Here is a 15,132-nt window from a genome sequence, read left to right on the forward strand (position 1 = left end):
TGATGACCCACTGCCTATTGATGATAGCTTTCCTGATGAGCAATTAGCTGTCATAAATGCTTCTCGTAATACTCCATGGTATGCTGATTATGCTAATTACATTGTTGCTAAATTTATACCACCTAATTTCACATACCAGTAAAAGAAAAAGTTTTTCTATGATTTAAGACATCACTCTTGGAATGACCCACACCTTTATAAAGAAGGAGTAGATGGTGTTATTAGAAGTTGTGTAGCTGAGCATGAACAGGAACAGATCCTATGGAAGTGTCACTCCGAGGCTTATGGAGGACACCATGCTGGAGATAGAACTGCACACAAGGTATTATAATATGGTTTTTGTTGGCCTACTCTCTTCAAGGATGCTCGTAAGTTTGTCATGTCTTGTGATGAATGTCAAAGAATTGATAATATTAGTAGACATCAGGAAATTCCTATGAATTATTCACTTGTTATTGAACCATTTGATGTTTGGGGCTTTGATTATATGGGACCTTTTCCTTCCTCTAATGGGTATACACATATTTTAGTTGTTGTTGATTACGTTACTAAGTGGGTAGAAGCTATTCCAACTAGTAGTGATGATCATAACACTTCTATTAAGATGCTTAAAGAAGTTATTTATCCGAGGTTTGGAGTCCCTAGATATTTAATGACTGATGGTGGTTCACATTTTATTCATGGTGCTTTCGTAAAATGCTTGCTAAATATGATGTTAACCATAGAATTGCATCTCCATATCATCCTCGGTCTAGTGGTCAAGTAGAATTGGGCAATAAAGAGATTAAATTGATTTTGCAAAAGACTGCTAATAGATCTAGAAAGAATTGGTCTAAGAAACTTAATGATGCCTTATGGCCTTATATAACTGCGTATAAAAACCCTATGGGTATGTCTCCATATAAAATGGTTTATGGAAAAGCATGTCACTTACCTCTTGAACTAGAACATAAAGCTTATTGGGCAATCAAAGAGCTCAACTATGATTTCAAACTTGCTAGTGAAAAGAGGTTATTTGACATAAGCTTGCTCGATGAATGGAGGACCCAAGCCTATGAGAATGCCAAGTTGTTTAAAGAAAAAGTTAAAAGATGGCATGACAAAATGATACAAAAGCGTGAGTTTAATGTAGGTGATCATGTTTTGCTATTCAACTCTCGTTTAAGATTTTTTGCAGGAAAGCTTCTCTCTAAATGGGAAGGTCCTTACATTATCGAGGAGGTTTATCATTCCGGTGCCATCAAAACCAACAACGCCGAAGGCACAAATCCGAAGGTGGTAAATGGTCAAAGAATCAAACATTATATTTCAGGTACTCCCATAAATGTTGAGACAAATATTATTAATACCATAACACCGTAGGAGTACATAAGGGATACTTTCCAGAAATTTCAGACTACGAAAAGGAATAGGTATGTGGTACGGTAATTAAACCGACTCCAAAACTGTTGTAAGGGAAATTTTTCTCCATTTTAAAATATTTAAAAAATTAGGAAAATTGAAAGTAGTCCGAAAGGTGCACGAGGAGACCACAAGGGTGGAGGGCGTGCCCTACCCCCTAGGCGCCCCCCTGCCTTGTGGCCACCTTGTGTGCCTTCCGGACTTCGTTTTCTTGTGGAACACTTCTTTTGGTCGGTAAAAAATCATTATATATCTCCCGAAGGTTTTGACCACCGTAGCACGACAAAATACTCTGTTCTTGTTTCGAGTTGTTTTTCTGACAGATCTAGATCACCATGACGTCTCCAAGCGCCCCCAAGGACAAGTTTTTTGAGAAGGTCATCAACCCTTACCTCGCGGAGGTGCTGCGACACCCTCAAACCATTGAGATGCATGAGGGGGTTCTTCACATCCGTGATGTTGAAGGGACGAAGACCGGATGCGTGGAGATAAGACTCGAAGCAATGGAGCAGCATGTTTTCAAGTGCCAAGGGATGGTGGAACATGGACTCAACGCCAACCACTTGATGATCGCGGAATTTACCAACAACCACAAGTTGGATGCCAAGAACATTGGGGAGGCCATCTTCAAGCTTCATGAGAAAATCGAGCATCTTCAAGCCCGGATCTATGACCTGCAAAACCAAAACTGTGAGTATGAATACAGATTTAAGAGGACGAATTTGGCTGCAGATTTGAGGATCCCAGAGACTCGTTCATCTTTTACGATGGTGAACCTATGCCTTGGAAGATGGAGGATAATATTCTTACTACATCAACAACTCCATCATCACCACCGCTGAAGAAAGAGACATAAATACACGGGTATGGGCACTCCCCTTGGCAACTGCCAAGCTTGGGGGAGGTGCCCCGGTATCGTATCGTATCACCATCACACCTTTACTTTTATCGTTTTTCTTAGTTCAATCCTTTTGGTTATATCTTGATCTAGTAGAATAAAATTTTAGTATGATCTAGCTTTGAGTTTTGCTTTGAGATCTACCTATGTAATCGAGTCCGTGAGCTATATAATAAAGATTAGTTTTGAGTTGAGGGCTTTACTTTCTTGCTATGATCTTGAGGGAATAAAATAAGAGAAAGAATAAAAATAAATAAACAGATCATATAATTATCTTATGGAGAGTAATGACTTCACATATAAAGAGTATGATGAATAAAATTTGTTAAGAGTTGACAAACATAGTTTTGGTCATTGTTGCAGCTAAAAGGAAGTAATAAAGAAAGAGAGGTTTCACATATAAATATACTATCTTGGACTTATTTTGTAATTGTGAGCACTCATTAAAATATGACATGCCAAAAAGTTGATGTTGGACAAGGAAGACAACATAATGGGTTATGTTTTCTGATATCGGAATAGAAGTTATATTGTCGTGGATCCTCCAACATGTTGGGCTTGCTTTTCCCTCTTATGCTAGCCAAATCCTTTGCACCAAGTAGAGATACTACTTGTGCATCCAAATATCCCTTAACCCAATTTTGCCATGCGATTTCACCATACCTAGCTATGGATTGAGTAAGATCCTTCAAGTAAGTTGTCAACGGTGCAGGCAATAAAATTGCTCTCTAAATATGTATGCTCTATTAGTGTGAAGAAAATAAGCTTTATACGAACTTGTGATATGGAAGAAATAAAAGCGACGGACTGCATAATAAACTTCTTTATCACAAGCGGCAATATAAAGTGACGTTCTTTCGCATTAAGATTTTGTGCATCCAACCATAAAAGCGCATGACAACCTCTGCTTCCCTCTGCGAAGGGCCTATCTTTTACTTTTATCTTCTACCCTTATACAAGAGTCATGGTGATCTTCACCTTTCCTTTTTACACTTTTTCCTTTGGCAAGCACTATGTGTTGGAGAAAGATCCAGAAATATATATATCCACTCGGATGTAGGTTATCATAAAGTATTATTGTTGACATTACCCTTGAGGTAAAATGTTGGGAGGCAAAACTATAAGCCCCTATCTTTCTCTGTGTATGACTGAGGCTTTGAACCCATAAGTATTGCGTGAGTGTTAGCAATGTTGAAAGACTAAATGATAGTTGAGTATGTGGACTTGCTGAAAAGCTCGTAAATTGACTCTTTCCGATGTTATGATAAATTGCAATTGCTTCAATGACTGAGATCATAGTTTGTTAGTTTTCAATGAAGTTTTGATTCATACTTTACCTTGTGAACGAATTGTTACTTTAGCATAAGAAATTATATGACAATATATGTTGTTGTTCTAAAGATGATCATCATGCCCTCATGTCCGTATTTTATTTTATCGACACCTCTATCACTAAACATGTGGACATATTTTTCGATTTCGGCTTTCGCTTGAGGACAAGTGAGGTCTAAGCTTGGGGGAGTTGATATGTCCATTTTGCATCATGCTTTTATATTGATATTTATTGCATTATGGGCTGTTATTACCTATTTTGGTACAATACTTATGCCTTTTCTCTCTTATTTTACAAGGTTTACACGAAGAGGGAGAATGTCGGCAGCTGGAAAAGGAGCAAATATTATGGACATATTCTGCATAACTCCAAAAGTCCTGAAAAAAATTTGGAGAGTCATTTTGGAATTAATAAAATATATTGGGCGAAGAAAGCACCAGAGGGGGCCCACCAGCCATCCTCAAGGGTGGGGGCGCACCCTACCCCCCTGGGCGCGCCCCCTGCCTTGTGGGCTCCCTGGCAGCCGTCCGGTGCCCATCTACTGCTCTATGGTGTGTTTTGACCTGGAAAATATCAGAAGGAAGCTTTCGGGAGAAGCGTCGCCGTCTCGAGGTGGAACTTGGGAAAAATCAATCTAGGGCTCCGGCGGAGCTGTTCTGCCAGGGAAACTTCCCTCCGGGAGTGGGAAACCGAAGCCATCGTCATCACCAACGATCCTCTCATCGAGAGGGGGTCAATTTCCATCAACATCTTCACCAGCACCATCTCCTCTCAAACCCTAGTTCATCTCTTGTATCCGATCTTTATCTCAAAACCTCAAATTGTTACCTGTGGGTTGCTAGTAGTGTTGATTACTCCTTGTAGTTGATGCTAGTTGGTTTATTTGGTGGAAGATCATTTGTTCAGATCCTGAATGATAATTAATACTCCTCTGATTTGAACATGAATATGCTTTGTGAGTAGTTACGTTTGTTCCTGAGGACATGGGAGAAGTCTTGTTATAAGTAATCATGTGAATTTGATATTCGTTCGATATTTTGATGAGATGTATGTTTTCTTTCCTCTAGTGGTGTTATATGAACGTCAACTACATGACACTTCACCATGATTTGGGCCTAGGGGAAGGCATTGGGAAGTAATAACTAGATGATGGGTTGCTAGACTGACAGAAGCTTAAACCCTAGTTTATGCGTTGCTTCGTAAGGGGCTGATTTGGATCCATATGTTTCATACTATGGTTAGATTTATCTTAATTCTTCTTTCGTAGTTGCGGATGCTTGCGAGAGGGGTTAATCATAAGTGGGAGGCTTTTCCAAGGAAGGCCAACACCCGACCATCGATCCACCCACATATCAAATTATCAAAGTAACGAACGTGAATCATATGAGCATGATGAAAATTAGCTTGACAATAATTCTCATGTGTCCTCGAGAGCGCTTAGTTACTTTTGTTACTTTAGTTAATCATAAGAGTTCGTCCAGGCTTGTCCTTTGCTACAAAAAGGATTGGGCCACCTTGCCGCACCTTAGTTACTTTTGTTACTTGTTACCCGTTATGAATTATCATATCACAAAACTATCTGTTACCGATAATTTCAGTGCTTGCAGAGAATACTTTGCTGAAAACCACTTGTCATTTCCTTCTGGTCCTCGCTGGGTTCGACACTCTTACTTATCGAAAGGACTATGATAGACCCACTATACTTGTGGGTCATCACTACCCAATACAATCAAAAGGTCGATATGATGAAGAAGACTAGGCAATACATTTGTACATTAACACTCCCCCTCAGGTGTGGCTCCCTCAGGTCTAAACGTGGAACGAAAGTCGACTGCAATTTAATTGCGCTAGCCGCTCTTGAACTCAAGACCTCTTGGCTCTGATACTATGTAGATTGTGCATGCTCTAGGGAATGCAACAAAAAAAACTGATCTGATGGAAGAGACTAGCCAATACATTTAAACGTCAACACGAGTTAATATGCATTCATATTCATATCGCATCCGTGTGTAAGTGTGCATGTGAGATATTCCAAAGAACAAAAACATATGTAGAATATACAAAAGTTCCTCTTGTTGAGCTGGATTTAACACTGTAAAACTATGTATGTCGAATTTGTTAAGTAAGAGCTTCTACAACCGGAGCTCCCACATCCATCTTAAACTTCTTAAATTGCTTAATTAGATCCCTCTGTGTTAGTATGGTAGGGTCTAAAGGCAATTGATAGTAAAACCTATCACTAATTGTCAAGCTACCATCGGGCAAGTGATTGTGTGACACCCATGCCGTATCTTCAACAACATCATGAAGCTGCTGGGTGGCACCAACCCACTGTTCAAAATATCTTCTGATTTAGCGATTTATCATCTAATTTATCGCTACTCGGGGGTGACCGGTAAGATTATACCTTATCTTCACCGTTTATCATTTGGGCTGATTTATCGCTCTGATAAGCGATTTATTGGGAATCTACCGATAAAGCGGGCCTATCATAGCACTATGCTTGCAAAAACTATGTTTATTTGTGTTTGATGAACCTTGTTATGCAATATGTACTATTATTGTATTTTGTTTGTCATCATACGAGGATTCAATGGCTAGGAATCAAGGTAACACTTTAGTCCAATATTGTCTTGGTGTTGAATATAGCATATTTTAGTGTTGGGAGCCTAGGATTTGTAAAAAATGACCGATTAATAGTCGACAGATAAAATCGATTATTCGGCCGATTTCTGATTAATCTCTAATCCCCAGCTGACCGCGACGCTAACGATAAGTGATATCCTCAACATTGCACCAACCTATGCAAAGTAGCAGCATGACCGCACTGTTCGAAACATAAAAAGGGAATCACAAAACAACACAAGACAATGGTTGATTTCTTTACCCAATGGGAGAGATGACACTTTCATCGGGTTCCAGAGGCCGCCGTCCCTCGCCGCCGTTATGATCCAGGGGAATGGAAGCTGTGGAGGCAACGAGGTAGCGACGGATCAGCGGGAGGACATGAATAGAAGTGGCGGGCGAAAGGGGGTCTACCAACTAAAATTTAGGGATGGGTCACTATCGAGCATAGCAGGTGAGCCCACAATGGAGAAAGACACGCATCAGAAGGGCTAAATGGAAATTATGGCCGTAATGGCAGCCCCCACATCGACGGACACTCAAAGAGTCTTGTCGTCAATATTGGTGGCCCACATCGGAGTGGAAAATGGAAATTATGGCACAACGTTGGCCCCCCACATCGCCCGAAAGGGTCAATCAAATCTCCTTGTGGCTGCATTTGATGTGGCGAAGTGGTGGGTCCAAAAAGGAAGGAAACAACCCAAAGTTGACGGAGATGACATGCAGTGTCATACACCTAATTTTTTCACAATCATTAGTGGTCTAGACCGAAATATGGAAGTTTGAGTGGCAGGACTCGAACATGCAACTCTGGCAGTGGCACGGGCCGATTCTTCCCAAAAATATAATATGAAAACTTTTTCATGATGGGTTTGAGGATATTGATTGCTATCGTACATTTTAATATTTCCTTCTTATAAACTAGATCAAAGTGTAATCAAACAAAACTAATATGCACTCTATTCTGAAATGAGGGGAGTAAGCCCTACCTATTAGACAACATGACCGTGGCTATTGATGATTTTTGGGTACTAGTAATGTCATTTGATAGGATTGTTTTTGGCATTTATTTGGATAAGTATAACCTTTATCCAACCAAAACTGAAACATATCATTTAATGACATTAATTGGATAAGGATAACCCCCACAAAGGATAAGGATAACCTTGATGCCACCACATCTATATAAGGCGACTGAATTGTACCCGTCATGACCACAAAAACATACTGGTTGGCAGACTATTGCATAACTATATATTTTCTGTTGTTTTGTGTTCTTAGGCAATGGCGAAAAATGGCATCTTTCAAGTGCTCATTGTTTTTCTCATGGCGCAAGTCTGCTTGCTCATGATGATAGCAACACCGGTAGCACATGCAGCTGCTAGACCGGTGGGGTACAATCCAGTGTGCTGCCCTAGGAACATCTATTGTTGCGGGTTCGGTAGCGGATTGGCCAATTCACCCGCACCATCAATTGTATCTTGATGTGTGGTTTTATTCTCCCTCAAGTAGTAAGCTCGACATATAAATGATATATGCGGTTCATGTGTTACCTAATCCTGAATATTTGTGATGCTACTATCAAGAAGGTATTGTACTAGTTACTTACAAAATAAAATGGGAGGAAATTATTATATATCTTTTTTGCAATATACTACAAAGAGATTTAAGCTTATGTATACTTTACTCCTTTTGGAAACTAGATTATTTGACAGCTTTGATTTAAAGACCCAAAAAATGAGTGGCGTGGCATACACGTTAAACTCATGAGTCTGTAGTGCGTGCCTTTGGGAATCTCTGTTTTATCATCATGTTGGTCGTACATTCCGGCGAGGTCATCCGTGTCGTGGCAACATGCTTTATTTTTCATTGAGAACATAATTTTAAAGCATTTATTGGGTAATGGAGTATATCAGCAATTACTAGCTACCAAATACTGTTGGGCAGGCTTGTTTGTGAATTCAGGGATGCACACTATGTTTCTTTTTGCAAGAATGCCAAGTCCATATATTAAAATTGTCCAAACCTTACAACATCATCATTACAAAAGCAGAAAATACAGCACATATCCTGGTGTATATGACCGACGTCTTTCTGCCGCACTCGCACCCCGTGAGCAAAACTCGATGTCGCGATTGGATCCCTAGAACACCCTTAGAACCAGGGCCAATCATTCTCTACGTGTTTTACAGTGAGTGCTCGATTCCTCAAAAAACAATAAAAAAAATATCATATGTGAATACAGCTCTTTGGTCTTTGATGGAGCACGAAAGGTTTGTTTGTTGTGGATCCTATATGTGTAATCTATCTATCTATTACTATACTAACTAGAGATTACTTAGAAACTCCCACGGCTATTCAGAATTACGAATTGTTCATCTGGTGGGACCGAGTTTGGCATTGGGTTTGGTCGAGGACCCGGAAAGGGAAGGGAAATGAAGTGAAGGCAAAGGACCAGCAGACAAAGAGAAGCGAAGGCCATGCCAGGAGCTACTCAGTAAGCGCAGGCGGATTTGACATTAGATACCCTTCTTTTATTACATACCGCCTCCAATACTTACTGTAGGCGGTTATGTTGTTCTAACAGTCTGCGGTGTGTGCATATTACAGGTAACTACGTCCCAGTTGATCACAACCGATGTTGGTTTCGTGCATCAACTTGTGATGATTGCTTTGTTCATACTCGCCTTCGGTGAAGTTGGAGTCGGTGGATCAAGGACGATAGGTGATGACGATGATGCTTGTGTGCAGCCATGGCAGTTGATGTCTTCCTAGTTAAGTGCAGAGTCTAGTTGGTAGCCAGGTTGGACGTTGCATGTGTATTGTCATGTTCCATGATGGTTGTCTATTGGGCATGTTGTTACGGTTTTTGCTCAATTATTTTTAAATTAATCATGTTTTCTTTTTAATTAATGAAAATGTTAAATATTTTGCCTCAGCTTAATAATAAAAGAGTGCAAATCTAAGTAACTATCATGTACTTCGGGGAACGACGCCAACGATACATTTGCACCAAACCACTAGCATAATTGGCCTCATTGCCGATTGACGCGGCTAGCTCGCTAGGCCAAAAACTGGGAGCGCCCAGACAAATAGAAGAGAATTCCTTATTTGGTCCTTTCTTAAAATCTGCTTCCCTTTTTGGCCCAAAATTTTTCACCACAACTTCATTTTCTTCTTTACACTTCCGATATTTTCTATTAACACCATGAAGTGCTGAGATGAAAATTCCTATTTACCCTTGATTTAGCATGCTGAAAAAACATAGGAAAACCCGCGTGCGTGAGAACCCTCCCACACGTTCACTCCCCTATTCTCTCCCCGACTTACTGCGAGATGCTAGCCCTAACCCTACGACGGCGGCGGAGGGCACACAACGGCGACGACGCGAGGCTGGGAGAGCGGTGTGGAGGAGGGTGTGGCCGAGGTACTTATGGATGGTAGGGTGGAAGGCACGATGGAGGAGGGCCATGTCGCTGCACCGGTCTCGGCCTCGGGCGGCCATGGTGGGGCGACGGAGGGGGCATGGTGGGGCAACGGCTACAGCGCGACTGCTAAGGGGTGGGGCGACGACTACACTTTGGCTGACGCTGATGTAGGATCGGTAAGGGCAGAGCTGGGTGCTCGGCCTCGACGACATGGCTAGAAGGGGGACTCCTCTCTTTCTTCTCTAGATTTCTCCAAATATAACATATTACTTTGAGTTCATTCATCATTGGCTATTTGACGGTTTTGTATGCAATAAATTAATCACCTCAATTGTGCAATAAATAAATTAATCAGTCTTGATTGAGATATGAGATCACCTCAATTGTATTGTATTCTTAGAGATGAATATTTGCTGTGAGATCTAAAATGGAAAAAAAAGTCAAAAACATTAGTTTGATACTATAAAGCAAGTATGTTCATAGATCTTGGATACTATATTTACAGATAATACTTTTATTTATTTTAAATATAAAGCAAGTATGTTCCAGTTCATACATAATTGATCTTCCTTTTAATGTTTGTTGAAAATATGCACATGGGTTTGATCTGCTTGTGCTACTGTATAAGGAAGTTGTAGGAGTAGAACGTACTCATGATTAGGTTTCTCTTGCTTTTACAGGATGGATCCAAATTCAACTTATCTGCTGAAAGTATTCTAATTTCTTCCTTACCACCATGGCCAAGGCTTGGAGAACACAAAACTAAGAAAACGGGAAAATTGACTAACTCTGAATCTTGAGGATAAAAAATGTAACCTAAAATATGTTTGAAAATTGGTTCACAAGTAATGCATTGTTTCTATTATTTGTTTACTCTACCGTTGCCATGCATGCACATGATTGTCTCAAGTTAATCTGGGCCCATTTTTCATTGAAGTGATATGCCAAACTAGCAAACAATTGTTCCTTGGAAGGTAAATGCCAAACGGAAAAGGAAAAAACTTGCTACAGAAATTGCAAACATTCCTATGGTGCTAAATGACAGCCTTGCGATGTGCACAAGAAGCAAAAGATTTAACCCAGCCAGCCCTGCATTGAGCACGAGAAGCAAAAGAAGGCTTAGCTCGTGATTATCTAGTTCATTACGTGTTTATTGCAAACTGTTCATGCGCTCAATCTATCATGTGAGCTTTTGCATACTGTTTATTCAAGATGCTCCTTTTGGAAACTATTTATGTGCTCAGCTCATCATGTGAGCTTGTGAGCTTTGGTGTTGTTTATGTGATGTATGTGACTTGGAGGTGTTCTAATTGGGCTTGTGTATGTGATGTATGTCACCTGGTGGTATTCTATATGAAACTGGATGCTATGATAGTTGTGGATGGTACTTGATGAGTTACGTGCATATGTTGAAGAGTTTGTAGTCGTGTTGTCATGATATTATATGAATTGTGTGCATATATGAATTGTTGGCAGGGTATATGACAATTTTCTTATTAAAATCCAATGATTTAACTCTGCATTGATCATATAATCTGCTCACATACTACACTGGGGGGTAAAGCAGTCTTTTTAGGTTCGACTTAACACCTTTAATGGTCAAAACTGGCGGAAATGGCACATATAGGGAACCAATTGAAGTTTTAGTGCTAAGAGAATCTACAGCCGGACTTGGAAAATTTGGCCCCTCAAACGCTCGCGGGCGCGTTCGGGGGCACTGACCGGTCACACCTCCTATTTGGTGATATGCATTCAAACACCTCATTTTCATCCCCTAAATCCATACAAACCAGGCAAAAAAAATTCCTATGTAATACGTACACCACGTTATTCTAAACTATGTTTCGCCGTCGGAGATGTCCACGATGTCCGTGCCGGACGCCAGGTAGATGGGCGCGTAGGAGTGCTCCGGCTCCTCCTCCTCTTCCTCATCCATAGCCGCAGGCATCTCGTTGACGTCCGCGGGGTGCTCCGCCTCCGCCTCCTGCAAACCATCCGCGTTGTGCTCTGTTTTGCCTCCGCCTCCTGCACACGCCGCCGCTTGGCCTCCGCCGCCGATTCCGACCGGAGAGACTCGAGGATCGCCTGCAGATCCACGGCCCCAGCGTCCCCCACATCCTCCTCCTCCTTCATCATGCTCCTCCTCCTCTGGATCTACCGCATCCAGGGGTAGCCCCACTGCTATCTGGGCTTCGTGCCTTGCCAGGACCTGCTCAAGCGAGCCTCAAACGCCCGGGTTGGCCGGCACCCCTCATATCCAGCCCAAATTCGGGGAGAGTATGGGGGCGAAGACCGCCCCAAACCTGTCTGGGTCATATTGTCGTGACCGGGCTGTCCGCTCGGACATTTGTGACGGGTTTGAGGCGCCCGGCTATAGATGCTCGAAAAAGGAAAGCATTCTCTTTCGAGTGCCAAAAAGGAAAGTAAATTTTCAGAAAGCGTCAAATAAGAAATTCTCTCCATAAACAGATGTGAGGGCATGTACAATGGTTGATAAGATAGTCGTATCTTATGTCTTACATGTAATTTAGAGATGCCAAAAAAATGTCTACAATGGGTCATCTCTTAGTCTTATCTACAATAACTAGTTATTCCTAAAAATGTGGTGAAACATATTGTGCTAAGAGATCATCTCTTATCTTCTTTTAAATAAGAGAAGACAAGTCTTTTTTATGAGTTATATCTCCTCCACCTCATTATTTATCCTACATGGCGCTGTACATGGCCTGAAAAGAAAACGGACACGGCACTCACGCACATGCTCCTACGTACGTGTTATCCTACTCACCAACACGCTGCCTGCTAGCAATCGATGCCTCCTCTTATCCGGTGCCGAGTGTAGTGGAGCGCCCGCCCATCACATGCTCGGTTTTCTATATGACCAACGAGCCGGCGCCACCTGTGCTCTGCCGCAGCGCCGGCCATCCCGTCTGCCCGCCGGTACCACCGCCCGTCTCAAAACCACGGTCTCGCTTCCCACTGTATCAAATCGCCTTTCTCCCCGCCCGCTGGTTGCGCGGTTTCCTGCAACCTATAAATCGAGCCGGAGAACCTCACCTGTCCATCCATCTCATCTCATCCAACTCACACTACTACTGATCTCAGCTAGGTGTACTTGAGTTCACTAGCTAGCTCTCTCCCACGAAGATGTCTACGGTGACTCGTGCCCACCTCGACCAGAGGCTCGCCGCCGCCAAGCGCTGCTCCAAAGGTAACCAAAACGATATCATGTCGTGCCGGTCCTCAAGGGCACATTGCAGCTTTCTGTACAATCTCTGCTGAAATTTGATCGTGACTAAAATGTATCTGTTGATTCGGAACTGCAGAGGCTGCCATGGCGGGAGCCAAGGCCGCGGCCGTCGCCACCGTCGCTGCCGCAGTCCCCACGGTAAGTTGCCATTCAGTTCTTCGATGAAATCCTTGCACGGTTCATAGCATGTCTCATGAATGCGTTACCTGTAACTTCAGCTGGCGAGCGTGAGGATGCTGCCGTGGGCCAAGGCACACCTGAACCCCACCGGGCAGGCGCTTATCATCTCCACCGTCGCCGGGATGGCCTACTTCATCGTCGCCGACAAGACCATCCTCTCCATGGCCAGGAAGCACTCCTTCGACGACGCGCCGGAGCACCTCAAGAACACCTCCTTCCACTAATTAGACTATAATAGTAGATCCATTAGTAGTGCGCAATAAACTGCAAGCACTTATCTGATAATGATGTTCAGCCAGCTGAGAAGCGACGACTTATCTGATGATGCGTGCAAGCACTTATCTGATTATGTACTAATAATGTAGCCGTGTATCTTACTACTATCTTTCCACTTATCTGATTATGTACTAATAATGTAGCCGTGTATCTTACTACTATCTTTCCAGAGATCTTGAACTAATAAAGATTAAAGACTAGTTTTTGTACAACTTTGGTTCAAGTGACCCTTTTCATGTTTGGGATTACCATTTGACATGTGTCATACTGCCATAGCATTGCAAAAGCCCGCTACACTATTTCATTCGTTCGATCCCCTGCTCCTCCCCTGTTCGAGATCTCTGTTTCCGGCTTCGTGCTGGCGGCGTGCTGGGCGACGATGGTGGCACAGTGGCGGTTGGAGGCCGGATCTGGCCGATGCGGATCGATTTGGCTCGTCGGCGTTGCTGGCGTGAAGTTCCCGGTTTTGGTGGAAGCGGCTTCGGCTGGGGGGTGGTGCGCGCGTCTGGGCGTGGTGGGTCGTGGGATCCCACAGCCAGCGCGAGGTTGGCCTCGGCAGGATGGTGTTTGTTGGCTGCGTTGATGCGGGCAGGTGGTGGTTGAGCATTTCCGGGGGAAATCCTATGTCCGGCCTTGGCTGGATCCGAGGGCGACGCCCGCGGGCGTCGTGCTCTTTCTTGAAAGCGTTGCTGTTGTGTGGTGCTCCTCCTCCCTCCCCGCGGCCTTGGCTCCGGAGGGAAATTTCGGATCTTCGGGATCGGGCGATGAAGGCGCCTTCACGTCTTTTTCCTCCTTGGGGGCATCGTCTTGGAGTCGGCCACAACCTGGAGACCAGTGGATGGCGGCATCTTTGCCGCGTGGGTTGCGGCATCTTCGCCGCATGGTTTTGCGGCATCTTCGCTGCGTGGTTTGCGGCATCTTCGCCGCGTGGTTTGCCGAGGCAGCCATTTCGGGGGCGCTGATTCCTGTTTGGCAATGACGATGGCGCCGAGAGGAGCTTTGGTCGCGGCTCGGGCTTCGGTAGTCGGATCTTCCCAGCGTGTCCGAGGTGCTCTTCCGTTGGTTGCTTGGTTGCTTTGAAGTCGGAGCTGCGGTGGAGTGTGTCCATGCGGTGACGATGACAGGCGCTCAGTGGTCGGTTACAGAGGGCACGGTCAGCGCAAGTCCTGCATATTTCCCTTGTGATGATCGTCGTCTGAGTCGGAGCTGTCGGTTGTTCGCGCGTGCGGTCTTCTGTTGGCATGTGCCATCATGGTTTCTGTGCAGCTGTTTGTAGCTATGTGATCCCATGTCGGTGGCCAGGTTGACCGGTGGTACCCATGTTATGTGGGTTGGATTGTATCGGTTTTATCCTGGTTTCCCGTCAATTAACCGGGCAATTCTCACTCCTTAATCAATGAAAACGGCACATCTTTTGCCTAGTTTCAAAAAAAAGAAATGCACGTTAAATCTTGGACTCAACAAGAAATGTGATGTCAGATTTTTTTTACAATCGCAAATTAATTTTTTTATGTCGATTTATGTTTACCATTGATGGCAAGTTTAGTTGGACAAATCCGTCCCAGTTCATTTTCTCCCAGAAAATTGCCGTGCTTGCAAAAATAAATTAGCTATCCTCGCGCTAACATAATTTTTTATAGAAGCGTTTGATTTGTCATGTTTAAAATCTAACATCAAATTTTTAACATTACCGTAAATCTTTTGATACGCTTTAATAGAATGGGTTGAAAAATAAGAATAA

The 15,132-nt window shown here is 43.1% G+C and overlaps 1 protein-coding gene across 2 annotated transcripts in view; it reads left to right on the forward strand.

Annotated features, from left to right (window-relative positions):
• The window catches only part of LOC123166799 (early nodulin-93), a 29,496-nt gene extending 15,905 nt beyond the window's left edge, over positions 1-13,591 (forward strand). The window contains exons 1-3 of one of the 2 annotated variants that reach the window (XM_044584599.1): positions 12,597-12,896; positions 13,012-13,073; positions 13,154-13,591. In XM_044584599.1, the coding sequence (XP_044440534.1) occupies positions 12,833-12,896; positions 13,012-13,073; positions 13,154-13,339 (312 nt within the window). In that variant the 5' untranslated portion in view covers positions 12,597-12,832 and the 3' untranslated portion in view covers positions 13,340-13,591. Of the gene's footprint in view, positions 1-12,596; positions 12,897-13,011; positions 13,074-13,153 lie in introns of those variants that run through there. The other variant, XM_044584600.1, reaches the window with a different exon arrangement.
• The last annotated feature ends 1,541 nt before the right edge of the window (positions 13,592-15,132 follow it).

The sequence above is a fragment of the Triticum aestivum genome, chromosome 7D (assembly GCF_018294505.1).
Source record: "Triticum aestivum cultivar Chinese Spring chromosome 7D, IWGSC CS RefSeq v2.1, whole genome shotgun sequence".
In the NCBI taxonomy this organism is placed as follows: Eukaryota; Viridiplantae; Streptophyta; class Magnoliopsida; order Poales; family Poaceae; genus Triticum; species Triticum aestivum.